The sequence below is a fragment of the Vicugna pacos genome, chromosome 34 (genome assembly GCF_048564905.1).
Source record: "Vicugna pacos chromosome 34, VicPac4, whole genome shotgun sequence".
Taxonomy (NCBI): Eukaryota; Metazoa; Chordata; class Mammalia; order Artiodactyla; family Camelidae; genus Vicugna; species Vicugna pacos.
This window is the reverse complement of record NC_133020.1, coordinates 16,990,726-17,007,700: the sequence shown is the minus strand read 5'-3', so window position 1 is coordinate 17,007,700 and position 16,975 is coordinate 16,990,726. Positions and strand designations below refer to the sequence as shown.

The 16,975-nt window shown below is 39.3% G+C and overlaps 1 protein-coding gene across 1 annotated transcript; it reads right to left on the bottom strand.

The window, feature by feature from the left end:
- On the bottom strand, positions 1–14,101 carry LOC102531595 (C-type lectin domain family 4 member D). The gene is made up of 7 exons (XM_072954778.1): positions 13,906–14,101; positions 6,654–6,765; positions 4,900–4,992; positions 3,940–4,050; positions 3,057–3,211; positions 1,870–1,985; positions 1–1,637 (listed from the first exon to the last, which is right to left on the bottom strand). Exons 2-7 carry the CDS (start codon positions 6,679–6,681, stop codon positions 1,481–1,483), a joined length of 660 nt encoding a protein of 219 aa, XP_072810879.1. The 5' UTR covers positions 6,682–6,765; positions 13,906–14,101; the 3' UTR covers positions 1–1,480.
- Positions 14,102–16,975: the final 2,874 nt, after the last annotated feature.

Below are 16,975 nucleotides of genomic sequence, written 5' to 3'. Positions count from 1 at the left end.
TAAAGTCACAAAGAGGCCACATTTTATTGACAACTGAACCTTTACCTAAATACAGTTTATACAAACTAAAAATGGGTAATATTAGCTATACAAAGCCTACTATCATTTACATAAATTTATTTCAACAAGTTTTATAGATTTGTGCTGTGTAATTTATGGCAAACACAAAGTCACTTGGTACTGCTTTAAATACATACACACACACACACAACCAATCAAACGTTAATATTCCAAACTCAGAAAATCACTAATTTATAAAAAATCAGTATTGTTTTTTGAAGACAGTGGTAAGGAAGTTAGGTTAAAAAGTTGTCACTCGCAATTTTTTTTAGCTTAGATGCAGGAAACATCAGCAAACTGAAAATTTTAAGAAAGAACCACCATATTTTGTTGATGTTGGATGTGACTGCATCACAATTAACACCACATACATCACAAAAGCATAACTTCAGTTTGTGAAAAGGACTTCCTTGCTAGTTTAAACCATAGCTTTATAGCTCTAAAGAAACATGCTAACAATTCACCTAAATGGGTTGAAATTTTTTTTTCTGATTCCAATTAAAAGTATAGAAACACTAATATGATGTTACATGAATAAATAAGAGCTATTATCTATCTATTGGCCAAGAGGCCATGTCACCCCCAGTGACTTTCCCCTAATGTCAAAGTGAATACATTTCACCTGCTATGCAAGATACATCTAAGCCATAATCCTGTTTCTATCATGAACTAGCTGAGAGAAGGAGAGCCCTTTGGCTTCCCAAGGGTTTCATTCCCTCAGCTATACAACAGGAGGAGCTACGGTGGCCTGTAAGGAACTTTTCCACTCAAAAGGAAATTGTCAGCTTGAGACCCCCTGCTCTGGGAAGACATTTAGAGTAGAATAAGAGGTACATTTTTTGAAAGGCAAATAGATTTTGTTTTTTACCTGAGCCATACCATAATTCCAACTATACTATCCTGCTGTTCCGAAAGTATTTTGCTCATGGGTTGTCAATCTAATGACTGATACTACTAAAAAGTCTGAAATGAAGCATCAAACAATAAAAATGTTTAAAACCTTTAAAGGGTTTGTGATATTTGGGTTTAAAAAAAAAACGGTACACCACTACCACTTGAAATAGTCCACCTTTGAATTTTAAGAGCAGAGAACGGGGGCAGAGGAAACAATGACTTGGCGACTGCACCATTCAAACCCTCTTAGGTACGTAATCATTGCACGCCAATTGAAAAGTAAATACCTTGAAATACTCTCAAGAAAGCAAAGTTGATAAAACTGATCCTTGTAGAAAAAAATGATCTAAAAAATGATTACTTACACAAAAACACATTATCTTGAATGAATTAAACAAAAATAAATACGGCCATCACGGCTGCAAATGTTCTATGACCCAGAATGTTGTCTCCGTTCCAGTGACACACGAACATCCTGCCCTAGACTAACTGGTTCTTCTTTCCTGTCCTCATCACAAGGACTCCTTCACAGGTTTCTAGCTGAATCCTTTCCAGGTATCTTGCAAATCCTACTTGTCTCAACGTTACAAGCAACAACTTTCCAGGCCCATTTGTCTTGGTCATTAACAAGGACAACACAGTCTTCTCTCTGAGAGTTGCTGGGTTCACCTTCATGCCAGAATCTGGAATGAAAAAAATTGTGTGTGTGTGTGTAAAACAGGGCAGAGGGCAAAGCAAGGAAAGTGCTCCTGGGGAACAGTTTCGAGCTGCATCCTGGTGTGGCGGCCACTCAGCACACAGTGCTCTGTTCTGAGCAGGCTTCCTTATGTGGGTGTGCTCCCCCCAGGATGAATTCCCCTTGCTGTCTTCTCACCTTTGCCTATAAAGCTCCTTCACCCCAGTCTGTATACTCACACCATCTGTGGGTTGAACGGTGTCTTGTCCACCCAATGCCACTGGCCTTCAAGGTTCTCATCTGTGAGTCCCAGGAAATAGGAAAACCGTTTATCCAAAAACTGAGTAATAAAGTTCTGTATAAAAATGTGAATTATTATAAGTATATTTGTATTTACCACGGGAAAGCTGTTATGTTAGAAAAAGAGGAAAGAGATCAAATAAATTACTCGTTAAGCACCAGTGCGTTGGCACCAGGTCTGTTTTCAAATCTGCTTCTGACATTCATCGTGTACTATTAATCAGTGCTTTAATTTCACCAAACCCCAGTTTTCTCAGCTCCAAAAGGGACAACGCCACAGCTTCACAGAATTGCTGTGCAAGATTGAGCTCAGCTTTCAAGTCACTTAGCCCAGTGCTTAACAGGGTTGGATTTTTAGGAACTTTTGTTTTTAAAATTGCCTTCATTAACCGTGTATTTCATTAAATTCTTTTTTATTCAAAGAGTTGGTGAACCTGTAGGTCACAAAGCCATGAACACGGAATCCAGGAAACCCTGCTAACCAAGAAAGGAGTGAAATCTGAGTCCTGGCACGGACATGGAAATATATTACATGAGGAAATAAGTTTCAGTTCAGAATTGAATTTACCTTGCGATTTTTTTTTTAGAATGACAACCATACACTTGAATTATTTTTCCTGTGTTTTATCCTGAGAAGCCATATCAGTCCTGATGAATCATTCATTTATTTACTTACCACTGAACATTTATTAAGATCTATGCAGTGTGTCTAGCACCGTGCAGGCCATTGGAGATGCAAAGATGAGTGAGGTGTGGCTCCAGCCCTCCACAGAGGAGGAGTCGTTGGAAGAGCTGGAGTAGCGAAAGGACGATTGCACACGCTGGAGCAAGGGCCACGCTCCCACGATGCACAGAGCACCCCGGGAGGGGCTCCAAATTAGAACAGGGCGGATGGGGTAGGGAGGATGGTCGGGTAGTTTTCCGGAGGAAATAACACATGAATCTAATCATGGAAGACCAGAATAGGTTGGCCATAAGAAGAGAAGTGAGAGAGGAAGGAAGGTCTTTCCAGGTGGATGGAATAGATGAAGCAAAGGCACACAGGCACAGCAGAGCAGAGAAATTCCTCCTTCTCTGCAAAGAGATTCAAACCAGCAGAGAAACTGATGTGCGCCTCCCAGCAGACCTGCTCAGCTTCTGTGCTGATGGTGGCCAGGTGAGCCCCCAACCCTATACAGTTCCTTTCGCTCTGAGCCCATGTCTTGTTGTCGGTAAGTGGAACGTAGCAGCTGGACTGGAAGGCTCGCCAGCCAGCAGGGCAGCAATGCCAGGCTCCCTCTCCTGTGAGAATCGAAATAAAAATAGTTGCACAGGAGCACATCATCTGTAGCACATTGCATAACTATTCCACTGCCTCACGTCCGATTAACATTTATGAGGATAAAACCAGGATTACTGAAATCACTCTGCCCACCCTTAAAAAATCCCGAAAATTACATTTCTGAATATCTTCTAGACAAAAGTATCTGAATCACATAGCGACTGTGAGAAAATTACAGGCTGTTCTCTCAGAAGGCATGGTCATTTTTCAGTCCTTACATCCATTTACAATCACATTTAAAGTGTTTCCATAATAAAGCCTCTTGCAGGACATCTTGTCTGACGGAGGCAAAGAACCTGCTAAAACTCTCGTGCACTTCCCCTCATTCTCCCAAACGAGCCTTTACAAACTCCAGAATAATAAAGGAGATACAGACATTTTGGCAAAGCTATACATTCTCAGAGGAAACAGTCCTTATGCTATATCTGACTGAAAAGAAAATGGAATTGATGCTATGTTTCTGATGCCAAAAAGGGCCCGTAAATGTGTTCTGTTCTCCAGTTAATCATTCCACTGATTATACCACGAGGAAGAATTCTGTCTCAATTTACTGGTGTTCACTCTCATGCCAGATTCTCATCTTACGTTATTTTAATCTCTCGGGCTTATTAACAAATTATTTTAAATCAGATTATGAATGTGAATGGAAATGGAAATAAGAAAGAAACTCTCTTTTGCTCCTTGTTACCTGTAACTTTCAGTGCTGATTTCCCTGCGACACATGTCAGCCTTGGGTAGCACTTTGGTGGCTTGAACACCCCCGAGACTCTCTCACAGCGTAGAATGTTGTGATAAGTCACTGTCGAGGAGGAAGAAAACTTAATTTTTTTTCCCTATAAAATGACTCAATTAGGGAAACGGGGCCAACTGTTCTAAACTTGCTCTTGCCCTAGTAAAGCCCCCACGTTCTCTGTTCTTCCCTCGCAGCTCCTTTGTCCCCATTCCAGATGTATTGGTTGAGAGGAATTGTTGAAGATTAATATTTTTCACATCACATGGTCCATTCTGTGCTTTGTGGGGGTAGTTTTGCAAACCTTCATGTGCGTGTGCTTTTAAGCATCTTTTCCCATCAGAATTTGTGTTAGAGTGGAGATTTTTGGCGAATACTGGGATAGTCTTGCAAAGTTCTATGAGCCTGACACATTTATTTATCTTTTAAATATTTTTACTTTGGAATATAACCAAATCTAAAGAAGTGAAAAACATAAGTGTACAGTTTATCAAGTTATTGTAAAGCGAGTATTCCGGGTAAAAATGATGGGCTCAGGAAACACAGTGTTGCCAACACCCCAGGTGGCTGTCGGAGCCCAAACGCAACTCCCGCCCTTTCTCTTAAAGGCAACCATGCCATGGCTTTTAAAGTCCTTTGTGCTCTGCTTCACTTTTACCACTTAATAACGGTCACCAACCTTCACATGTATTGAAAAGGGTCTAAATTCCATCTTTCATTGCCTGATACAAAGCAGCATCATAAAAGAACAGAAGGTCAAGCATGTAGCTCTGAATTTTAAATCCAAGACCCTGAATTTTAAATCATTACAGATTGATATGTGGGAGAAAATCAAGATAACAAAAGATTCAGAGCAACTTTATAAAAGTTGCTCGGGTAAATAATTCAAGGAGAGTTCCACTTTTGCTAATAACTTACCCACACAATTTGCAATAAAACAGGCACTTAGAAGTGAGATGAGAACAGTAGCCATGGCCCAAGGGATCAGCCGGGGGTGCTGGCCGCCTCCTCCTGTACAAAAACAAGAGAACTAGCCTGTCTCGTTCTTAGCTACCAGAACCAGGGAAGTAAATTCTACCAAGGAGCAAACTAAGGATGGATTGTCCAAAATATTTCAGATCTGGAGGAGAGCTTAAAGATTTTTCCTAAATAAATCAATTTCAGAGCTCACCGATGAATAAGGAAGAAATAAGAAGAACGTAAACAACTTTTTTGATTTTTTGAATAAGGACAGGCTTTTTATAACCAAGACTCAAAACCCCCAATCACAAAATATTGATAATTTGGGGACATAGAAATCAAAACTTCCAAATAACACAAATAATGTTAAAACACAAGGAATATATGAAAGAAAAATCTTGTCACAATATTAATATCCAGACTGTATAAAGAATTTCAAAAAACAATTTGAAAACTGAGCAAAACATTTGAGCAGGAAATTTGCTGAAAATCTAACTTGCTGAAATTATTTTAAAAATCCATTAAACAAACAAACAAGAAGCGTGCTCAGAGAAATGTAAACCAAAATATTATTATGGTATGATTTTTCATATATCAGAATTTTTAAAGTAAATTGAAAATACATAGTATTGGTGAGACAGAGGGAAACACTCAGTAAGGAAATAAATGTCACTGCTGAATAGTAAATTAGAAAGCTTTTTAGACAGATCAAGTTAGAAGCACTTATCAATTTTTTTTTAAAGTACTGCATTTGTTTTATTCTTTTTTTTTGGTTTTTGTTTTTATTTTGGGGTTTTTTCGGGGGGTAATTATGTTTTTATTCATTTATTTCTGGTGGAAGTACTGGAAATTGAACCCAGTGCTAGGCACACACCCTTCCACTGAGCTATACTCTCCCCCCAGTTATCAAATTTTAAATGCATTACACTTGCCATAATTTCAATTCTAGATATCCACCCTATAGAAATAACTTATTTATAAAAAGAATATTCATTGCAGTAATTTTGGAAATAGAAAAAAATCCCTGGAATCTAATAGTTGGATACGTACCATCAAGAACAGAGATTCTAAATTATGGTGAATCCACATGATGCAAGTCTATACAGCAATTAAGATAATCAACTATATGTGTATGTACTGGCAAAAAAAAATCTCCAAGCATATTGTTACACAAAAAGGTGGTTTTCAGCACCATTGTACATCATGATGTCAATGAAATTTGGGTGGCGTAATGCGATGAAGTGAAACATTAATTTTTAAATTACATATTTCTGCATTCATTCTATATATTTCTCAAAGCTATTTTTTAATGTTCTTGTAATACAAATTCATTTGTATCACTTAAGTAAAACATAAACGAAGATGAAGTAAGAGCCTCAGACACACTGCTGCCTCAGCCAATGTGTTTTCTGTATCTTTCTTCTCCCTCTTCCCTTAAAAAGAATCTTCCCAACTTTCTTTTTTTTCATCTTATTTTTACAGACGTTCTCTCCTCTCTTGCCCCAATTTACATTTCATAAACAAGTTACTGGTACTCCAAATGAATGAATCTAAGTCCTTCCTCTTTACCAAAATCATTTTCACATCCCTCAACCTCTTTTTCCCCATCATCTTCAATCTTCACAACTACAACTGTCATCAATTCATATTTTAAAATATTTGTCATAATCAAGTATGCCCTCGTTAAACTTGAAAGGGGAAAAAGTACTCACGATTATTTTGTGGTTCTTCTTGCCCCATTGTGTGCTAAATCTCTTATGGTCCAGTAGTTGGGAGAACCAGTAGCCTGAGCAGCTGTTTATATTTTTTCCACAGGGTATATTTCTGTGAATAAAACATACATACATTTAGAAATTCTTGAGGTTGAACATTAACCTTACCTATTCTGGTAAGACTAGAACGTTCCCGTATAAAAGACAACTGAAAAGAAGAAGTCTTTTCAAAGACTGAGGTTTCCTTTGATTCACTCTGGTTTGGAGCAAAGGAAAAGGGAAATTGAGAAAGCAACACTCAGAAACAGTAGAAATTTTCACAAGTACGTTGAGGTAACCAGACCAATGTGTCATGTAAAATTTCTTAATTTGTTTTTAGTCGTTCAAACAAAAAATTTAGCAGTGCCCTAAAAGAATAATAATTGAATCCAATAAAAAACAGAATTTTCCTCAAGGTTTTCTTTTCCTGAATATTATATTTTCTTCTTTTTTTTTTCTATAATGGAGGCATTAGGGATTGAACATAGGACGTCATGCATAATAAGCATGCACTCTACCACTGAGCTGTACCCTCCCCTGAGAACTGAATTTTCAAAGGCAGTTACGTTCTTAAGGTAAACCTGCCCTAGAAAGTTCTCGGAACTGAATAAGTTGTATGAAAAATGACAAAAGACAATGTGAGCAATAAGCAAAAGCTTTAAATCTACACAGCAATGTTTGTAAAGACACAGAACTTTTGTTGAGGAGTTGAGGAAAAGGTGGTGGAGCTGTTGCTTAAATCCCCAAATCTTCCGATGGGAGAAAATAAACTTGTTAAGGCAAAGGAAGAGGGAATGTGAAGTTGCCCCAGTCCAGGTTGCCAGCATCTCCTGGAAGGAGCTTGCGCACACATCTGGCTCCCTGATTTTCGTGGCTGCCATCCAAAGGATACAACCTTTGACTGCTCGTCTCTAGTGGTCACCGAGGTTTGCATTTATGGGTCCCTCAGGACTGCAGCAGACAAAGAAAGAGTTCTCAATCAACTGTGCGCTACTCCCCACCCCACCAAAGCCAACACAGAAGCAAGAGACAGAAATGCTTATCTCCCATTCCTTCCCAGAAAGAGGCCTATTGGCAAACTTTAAGAGCTGCTGCCTGAGGGTCAGGCTTTTAATTGAGCACACATCTGGGACAGACTTCTATCCTCCTCAGAGCCCAGGGAGACCAGCAGGTGCCATCTGAGTCACCACTGTCTTTCTAGAACAAGCTTGAACACACATCTGGCACCAAGACTTTATCACTTCACCCACGGGATACACTCCTCTATTGCCTGGCTTTGGTGGCCAGTGGAGCTTGAGGTCAAGGACTGTAGCAAACAGTGAAACACTTCTTAACCAGCTATCCCCCCGGGGCTCAGCACAGAACACCCCTCTCACCCCATACACAAAACCAAACTCAAAATAGTTTAAAGGCTTAAGCATAAGACAAGACACTATAAACCTTTTAGGAGAAAATATAGGTAAAACATTTTCTGACAAAAATCTTAGCAATGTTCTCCTAGGGCAGTCTACCCAGGCAACAGAAATAAAAGCAAAAATAAACAAATGGGACCTAATTAAACTTGTAAGCAGGTTTGCATAGCAAAGGAAACCAAGACAAAAACGAAAAGACAACCTACAGAATGGGAGAAAATATTTGCAAATGATATGACTGACAAAGGCTTAATTTCCAGAATATATAAACAGCTCATACAACTTAAAAACAAAAAAATAAACAACCCAATCCAAAAATGGACAGAAGACCTAAACAAGTAATTCACCAATGAAGACATACAAATGGCCAATAGGTATATGAAAAAATGCTATATATCACTGACTATCAGAGAAACACAAATCAAAACTACAGTGAAGTGTCACCTCACACCAGTCAGAATGGCCAGAAAAGTCCACAAGTGATAGATGTTGGAGAGGGTGTGGAGAAAAGGGAACCCTCCTACACTGTTGTTGGGATTGCAGTTTGGTGCTGACGTTATGGAAAACAATACGAAGGTTCCTTAAAAAGCTGAAAATAGACTTACCATATGATCCAGCATATATCCAGAGAGAACTCTAATTTGACAAGATACATGCACCCCAATGTTCATAGCAACACTATATACAATAGCCAAGACATGGAAACATCCCAAATGTCCATCGACAGATGACTGGATAAAGAAGTTGTGGTATATATATACAATGGAATGCTCCTCAGCCATAAAAAAAAGAATAAAATAATGCTATTTGCAGCAACATGGATGGACCTAGAGATCGTCATTCTAAGTGAAGTAAGCCAAAAAGAGAAAGACAAATATCATATGATATCACTTATATGTGGAATCTAGAAAAAAAAAAAAAGACACAAAAGAACTTATTTGTAAAACAAACAGACTCACAGACATAGAAAACAAACTTACGGTTCCCAGGGGGGAAAGACGTAGTGGACGGATAAATTGGGAGATCGAGATTTGCAGATACTAACTACTATATATGAAATAGATAAATAATACGTTTATATTGTATAGCACAGAGAGCTATATTCATTATCTTGTAACCTATAATGAAAAAGAATATGAAAACGAATATATGTATGTAGATGTATGACTGAAACATTATATTGTACACCAGAAATTGACACAACACAGTAAACTGACTATACTTCAATTTAAAAAAAAGAAAAATTTTAAAAATGTGTATATATAATGGAATACTACTAAGATGTAAAAAATGAAATCTTGCCATTTGTGACAACACTGATGGATCTTGAGGTGTCACGCTAAATGAAGTAAGTGAAATGGAGAGAGACAAATACTGTATGATTTCACTCATATGTTAAACAAAGAAAGAAACCAAACCAAACAAAAACAAACACATAGATACAGAAAAGAGGGTAGTGGTTACCAGAGGGGAAGGGTAAAATAGGTAAGGGGGGTCATCTTTATGTTACCGGCTGGAAACTAAACTTTTAGTGGTGAGGATGCTGTAGTGTATACAGAAGTTGAAATATAATGTTGTACATGTGAAACTTACATAATGCCATAAATAAATGATATCTCAATCTTTTTAAAAATTAATAAAATTTTAACATTTGGAAAAGAATGTGGTATTAATTGCGCACCTAAGTTTGTATACAGAATTATACCTACTGTAATAACAACAAAAAGACAACAGTATTAAAAAAAAACAAAAAAGATCTAAACCAGGAGAGCCAGGAAGGGACGTCCATAGATGAGCTCTGCAAACAGGTGCAGAGAACCATGAGTCCAGTACCGAGGAGCAGAGGAAGGCTCTGAGAAAACCAGATTAAAACTGAGCATCATGTAATAGACAGGCTAATTGGAAGAGCTGAAAAACAAGAGTTTAACAGAAACAAATTATCCAAGAAAAAGGAATTAGCAATACCAGGAAAAGAAGCTATATGAATAAGTAGAGTCCGATTCAGGAAGCAAATCAAAATGTGGCTTTAGTTAAACTAACTTCTGGAATCTAAGCAAACAGACTCCATTTGACCTTAGTGATAGGAGCCATCTCTTTTAAACAAATCAGAATTGAGACATGGGACCCAGAGAAGCAAACATAATCTTAGCCCATCCTTTGACCCAAGAGACTCATGATCATCTAGAAGTTTTTGCCTTGAGTCAGCCTCTGTACAAAACACAGGAACTCATAAAGGTTAACAAACTTGACGAGGTAAAATCAAAAGTGTGGCTGACAAAAGGTACGAAGTACAAGTGAAAAGAAAGGTGAGGGGAGTGTAGGAGCAACCATTTTCATTTCAGTAGAGATACAACACAAAAAATAAATGAACAAAAATATTATTTAGAGGTACAAAAGTAACCAATCAATTAATAACTAAAGGTAATAATAATAATCACCATTTAATTATCAAAATGTGAAAGAAGGTGAAAATAGAAAATGAAAAAGAATTAGGGGAGCAAGGAGTACCAGATTATAATATTCAGAAATGGAGATACTAGTGTTATTTAGATTCATGGGGGGAGGGGAGGAATCACCAGAAAGTAAAAAACAAAAGACAAAAAAAAAAAACAAACAAAACAAAAAACCCACAGCTAAAACAATTCACCTCTGCACGATAGGACTATAGGGCTAGGGTAGGGAAGGATGGTGTGAGAGACCTGCTTTCCATCATGAACACTTTTGCACTATTTGAATCGTCATCCTGTGCATATTTTGACAATAGGCCTTTATGATTTCAGAGTTTGCATTCTTCCTATTGTTCCACACTACCCAAACTGGCAAGAGTACATAAGTCAGTACTAGAAATTAAAGGATTACAATGGCAAAAGCTAACCTCTCTTTTGAGAGCATTATAGCACAGGAATGAGAATGAGGAATCAATTATACAATGTCCAGAAAGCACGTCTAACATAGCCATGATTGAAAATATTATCAGTCTCTGAGGAAATCAAAATCCGGAGTCAGCAGGACTCAGCAGGACTCAGCCAGAGAATGTTCAAGCCACTGGTCATATTTGAAATCAGACAAGTAATAATACTGAGAGTCTTGATAACATGTTTTCAGGTACAGAGAACAGCCAAAGGAGGGGATTGGAAAGGAGAAGACTGAGTGCCAATTGAGCAGTTTCCAGCACAGGATCTAAAACTCAACGAGAAACCAGAGCCAGACTTAAGGGCAGAAAAACTGGGCCAGAACCCTAATCACATGAAACGGATGAAAATGGGTATATTGGTGTGAGGGGGGAGTGTATTATGAAGACAGGGTAAAGAACTTCAAAATTCATAGACATGGCAAATAACTTGTGCTGGAGATACCAAGTCTTTGAGCAGCAAAATTCATTTCAGCCCTACAAATTAGAGGAGCGGATGTCCTGTATGACTGCTCAGGTCAACACAAAAACTAAGCAAGACTGAGTTTGCAGGAGGTCGACATTGGTAAACACAGTGGGAAAAGGCTAGAGAAAGGAGTGGATGACAAGAATGGGTGCTTCATAGACCGATCCCTAACAAGAAGTTCTTACAGGTTGAGTTGGACTCATTATGCAGATCTTTCACTGGACCTTTAGGTGTCTGCCACACCCGCCACTCCTGACACTGTACGTCAACACTTGAAATTTATCCCTAAGCACAATTCTGTTCTTTCTTCGCCCCATCCTCAATGAGGGGGTCATAAAAATAAAATTAGGCAAATTATTTTAAGAAACTTTGAAAGCTATCATTGGCCATTCCGGTGTACGCTGTGCTGTAGGAACAGTCACCATCATTGATGTTATTACCGTGCAGGAAAATAGTTTCTTTTGCACAAATGTTCTTATACTGAAGTCACGCAAATGAGACCAAAATGCCTCTAATAGTAGTGCCAGCAGGATCACAGAAGTTATTTGGAAGTAAAAAACCAACCAAGAGTAATGTTTGAAGTTCATGAACTGAAGCAATGCAATAAGACTTCAGATAAACAGGTCAAAGAAATTAGTTCAATGACTCATGAGTAAAGATTGAGAGTTTTCAAAGAAACACAGTGAAAACGAATATATATATGAAGCATAATTTAATCTTTCTGATGATTCAGAAGGCACCACAAGATCATATTGTGCCATTTTCCTCAAGCTGTGTTGAAGTGCCCATAACAGAATTCTGGTTAGTGAAATTTTGGACCAAGGAAAGTGTCATATTTTATGTACATAGCATCAAATAACTACAGATACAATATGGGGATTTTGATGTATATATTTTTCTAAAGGGCATAATTTATAAAATCCTAAGAAAACAAAAAATTAAAATTACAAAATGAGTATTTTTAGCACATTTAGTAACACCTAGTTCTTTTAAACCATCATTTCTTTTTTGATGACCAAATTATATTTGACCATAATTAAAGAGCATATAAATGTAAAATAATTCATTAAAAGACCATAGTTACAACAGAACTCTTACATTAAATGAAGAAAGATGAGTCACACACACGTTGGATGGCACTAAGAGTTTTTCATGTGCCCTTGAAATTAATGAAGAAGATAGACTGTATTAATAGTTTCCAAAGTTGGAAATACTTCAAGGATTGATCAAAAAATGAAATACTTTATTTTTTCAAAAGGACACATACACAAAGATTTAGACTGCTACAGAGAGCTTGGTGGGAAGCATAAAAAATCCCGTTAGTTAAAAAAGAGTTCACGGAAGTAACCCAAGCAATACACCTGGGAGAATATGAGTACCAGCTGATGCCAGCGATGACCTCGGCGCATTATAAGAAAAAACCTCGAAAGCAGTGATAGCTCACATTTGTTGACATGCCAGGCACTGTTCTAATACCAAACAGAAATTAACTTGTATGATCTTCACAAAATGAAGTATGTACTATTATTTCCCCACTTTTACAAGTAACATATCCAAGTCTTTGAAAAGGTAAAAATTTGCCTGAGCTCCCACGGAGGGTACGCTAGGACTGGAATTCAGGTCTAGAGAGCGCGGCGGGGAAGCCGTTCTGTTAACCACTGGATTATAGTTCCTCTGAGAAAAGAAGGGCATTTCATCAGATAAGAAGCCCCTAATAAACACCAACTGACAGAGGAGCGAAAAGCACAGATTCACAGGGAGTAAGAACACACCTGGGGGGGGGGGGGGGTAGCCCAGCGGTAGAGCGTGTGCTTAGCACGCATAGAGGTCCTGGGTTCAATCCCCAGTACCTCCATTAAAGAAAGAAAAAGAAAGAAAGAAATACAAATTAATGAATAAATAAGGAAAGCAAGTTGGGAAAAAAACAAACAAACGAACGTTTCTAGTATGGAAGTTATGACTGGACTACACTAAAAAAAGCATCTGCAAGAGGCAGGAAAATGAAAGATGCACACCAGCTACAGTAGTGATGAAACCGGTGTAGACAAACAGGATGACAACCACGGCAACAATCCAGCGACTCAGGGAGGACCCACAGCTTCTCCTTTTGGTGGAGCAAGTAAAGAACTCAGATTTGTGGCAATATGCTCGTCGGAGGGCAGAAAACCCAAGTAAACCGGAAGTGCCCACAGGTGAGCACGTCCAGCCCAACAGCAAAGGTCTGCCCTTCTCCCCGGAGTGCTGCTGTGGCTCCCTGGACGCTAGGCTGTGGTCAAGGACAGTAGCCAAAGGACTCTTTCCACGTGGGCAGATAACACCCAGACTTCCAGGCTACTGACTGATCACCTACGGAAGGTGATATCCTTAGGAAACTGGGATCGGACGCTCAATCTGTGTTTCTTTTACAGTCAAAGGCATACTTACCTTTCCTTTTAAGGGTACGGCTGTCCACTTAAGTCACAACATGTTTAGATTCCATTCTAATCCTTCTCAGGTTGTCAATCTCATACTTCTTGTTTTCTCTGTAGCCTGTGTCTTAAGTCTTTTCATTGGCCAATAATAAAAATAAGCCTACTAAAATCTCCTAAAGAAAAAAGAAATTTATAAGAAAGCTGAATCTCCTTCAACCCCAACTCTCTGAAGATCACCTGTTTGTTCTATGACTCTGTTTCTGTTTTGTTACATTTCTTCTTTTTTTTTACAAAATAGAATTACTTGTGAGAGTATCAATTACCTTTTGCTAACCATCTCAAATCCTGGTAGCTTAAGACAACCACCATTTGTGGAATTTATTTAGCTCAAATTCCTGAGAGTTTGGCAAGTTAGGCTGTGCTCAGCTGGATAGTTCTGGTTTGAGTCAGGTGTGGCTGATTTCAGCTCATGTCTCTATGGTCAGATGCCAGATTGACACGCACGCAGCTAAGATGACCCCAACTGGGACAGCGGACGTCGGCTCCGTGTGGCCTCCATCCTCCAGCAGGGGTCCAGGAGAAGCTAGAGGGCAAGTCCAGTGCACACGCATGTTTCAGACATGGGCTTGCTTCACATTAGGTTGTCTTTCATTGGTCAAAGCATTTCTCATTGTCAAGCCCAGGGTCAGTGTAGAAGCTACAAATTCTACAAGAAGGTGTGGACAATCAGAGTTATTGCTGCAATCAGTTTCTCGGAGAGTTGAGTAAATCTGGAACGCAAGGCAAAGCACCCATTCTCAGTGGGGTTTCTCCTGGCTTGATGCTCCGAGAAGTGCCCTGTGCTGAGATGGCAATAGTGACAGACCCTGAGACCCTTACCACCCCCTGTTCCAGGAGAGCAAGAAAGGGACTTAGAAATGCTTCCTGATAGGAGGTACCGAGGACACTGAGATGATCAAAAAGAGGTGTCAGTGGTCTAGCTTGTGAGAGACACCTCAGTTAAAGAGGAAGGAACATATCCAGAAGGGATGAGATAGAATCACTGAATGGAGACGAGAGGGCGCTGTGTGCGGGCCCATCATAACCCGGAGCAGGGGCCGGGACTGCGCGCACAGAGAGCACACAACACAGACACCAGGTGCTCCCAAGAGGCAGAAGCCCACGAAGTGTGGCAGGCAAGCAGACGGGGCAGCATCAGCAGCCCTGACAGGCCCTCGGGCTGGCATTCCAGAGGCTGGACTTGACAGCCAGTTATTGGAAAAGACTGGTGTTTATTGAAAAGAACTAAGAAAACCAACTGCCATATTGTTCTTCCTCTGACCCTGCTCTTAAAAAGAGGGATAAGTTGATATCAGTTATTGGAAGAATCAAAACTGTTCTGTTTTTCCATTGCTGGTTTATGATGCCTCCATTAAACTCCCACAAAGAATAATAATCAAGACTTCCATAATTTTCAGTTCTAAACCTTCTGGGATTATTTGAATTTTAAATTGCTCTAATTACTTTGATAAGCTTTAGAGAGTAATGGTTAAAAATATAATGAACAAACAGACTTCCCTGATGCAAAACTGTTCTCTGATTCATTCTTTACTGAGGATAACATTCACCCAGAGGCTCTGCTCCAGGAAGGAAGAAACAGGCTGACAATCTCAGAAGAATGGACAGACCCTCCGGAGTTCCTCCTGAAGATCCATGGAAGTTAAGATGAATGGCGCTCCCTGTAAAACGCCCTGATTGTTATCACCTTTTCTGTTCCGTCCAGTTTTTCTATAAAACCTCTCAAGACCCCAATCCTAAAATGGGCTCACAGTCTCTAAGGCATTAGCCTGCTGTGACTCCCTTTGCCAGGCAAGGCAATAAAGCTGCTCTTTTCTTTCCTCCCCTCCCCCCACAAAATATATATATAATGAACAGATTTACAGACTCTATAGGCAAAAAAAAAAAAGTGACAATAAAGGGCAGAGAGGTGGGAACCAGACGACATCAACTTCATGGGCAAAAAGAAAAAAAAAAGAAAGAAACACAAAAGGAGGAATACAAAGGGTAAATTTTTTGTATGCAATCAAAGTTAAAGTGTTATCAGCACACAGTACTGTGATAGAGATAGGTAGGTAGAAAGGGAAGGAGGGCTTCTCAGCTTATTTTATTCTCACAATTACTCTATAAAGTAGAAACTCTGATCTTCATTTTGCAATGCGAGGAATCTGAGGCAAACGAAAGTTACGTCGTCCAAGGTCAAAAAGCCAATAAGTGGCAGAGCAAAATTTGTGCCTCTCCAGCCGGGAAAGCTGAGCGGTATTTCCTAGGCTGCGCTGGAGTTGCGGGGGAGCCCGCCCTCTAGTGGTCCCATGCGGCTATGCAGCCAGATAAAGCATTCACCAGAAACTGATTCAATGACCTTCTTTTCTTCCTTTCATAGGTGCAGCACTAGAGCACACATAGTAAGAAAAAAGAGAACTGTGAAAAGCAAGCAAAAACATCCATAGGGGGTGTTAGTGCATTATTGTGTTTAACTTACGGGGTGACAGTAATCTTAGCTTGACAAGAGGTCTCAGTGGATAAATTTTACTCCTGACTCAGAGGTAGGCAATTCGAGTATACTAGAGCTTTTTACAAAACATGCCACCCCCCGTATCTTGATAACTTTCAAAAAGGGGCCGAAAATGACAATTCTTGCAAAATTCTGAAGTAAATGCCATGTGGTTTCAACCACGGTTGCTGTGAAAACCGTAAGAAGCCTACCCATTCCCCAGGCTTCGGGGACCTGCGAGTAAATGTAATTCTCCCTTTTCCCTTTCCTTCTCAAAAGAGCATGTGGCTACTGGGGAGCTCCCAAGGATGAGGTCTCCAGTCACAGACCGTATGTATTTTCCTCATGTACAGTTAAGAGGCAGCAACAGAAATGACTATAAAAAAAGAAAAAAGAAAAGGAAAAACTAAAACATAACCAGAGTGCACTGTAATCTTAGCCAGTTGTGATCATCACAGTGAGATAGTAAGCTACCAAATTTATCAGCCGCTGCACTCCATGGTGCCCCGTTTTCCTTTTCTCAGGCCATAGGGTCTATGGACCAAAGTAAAAT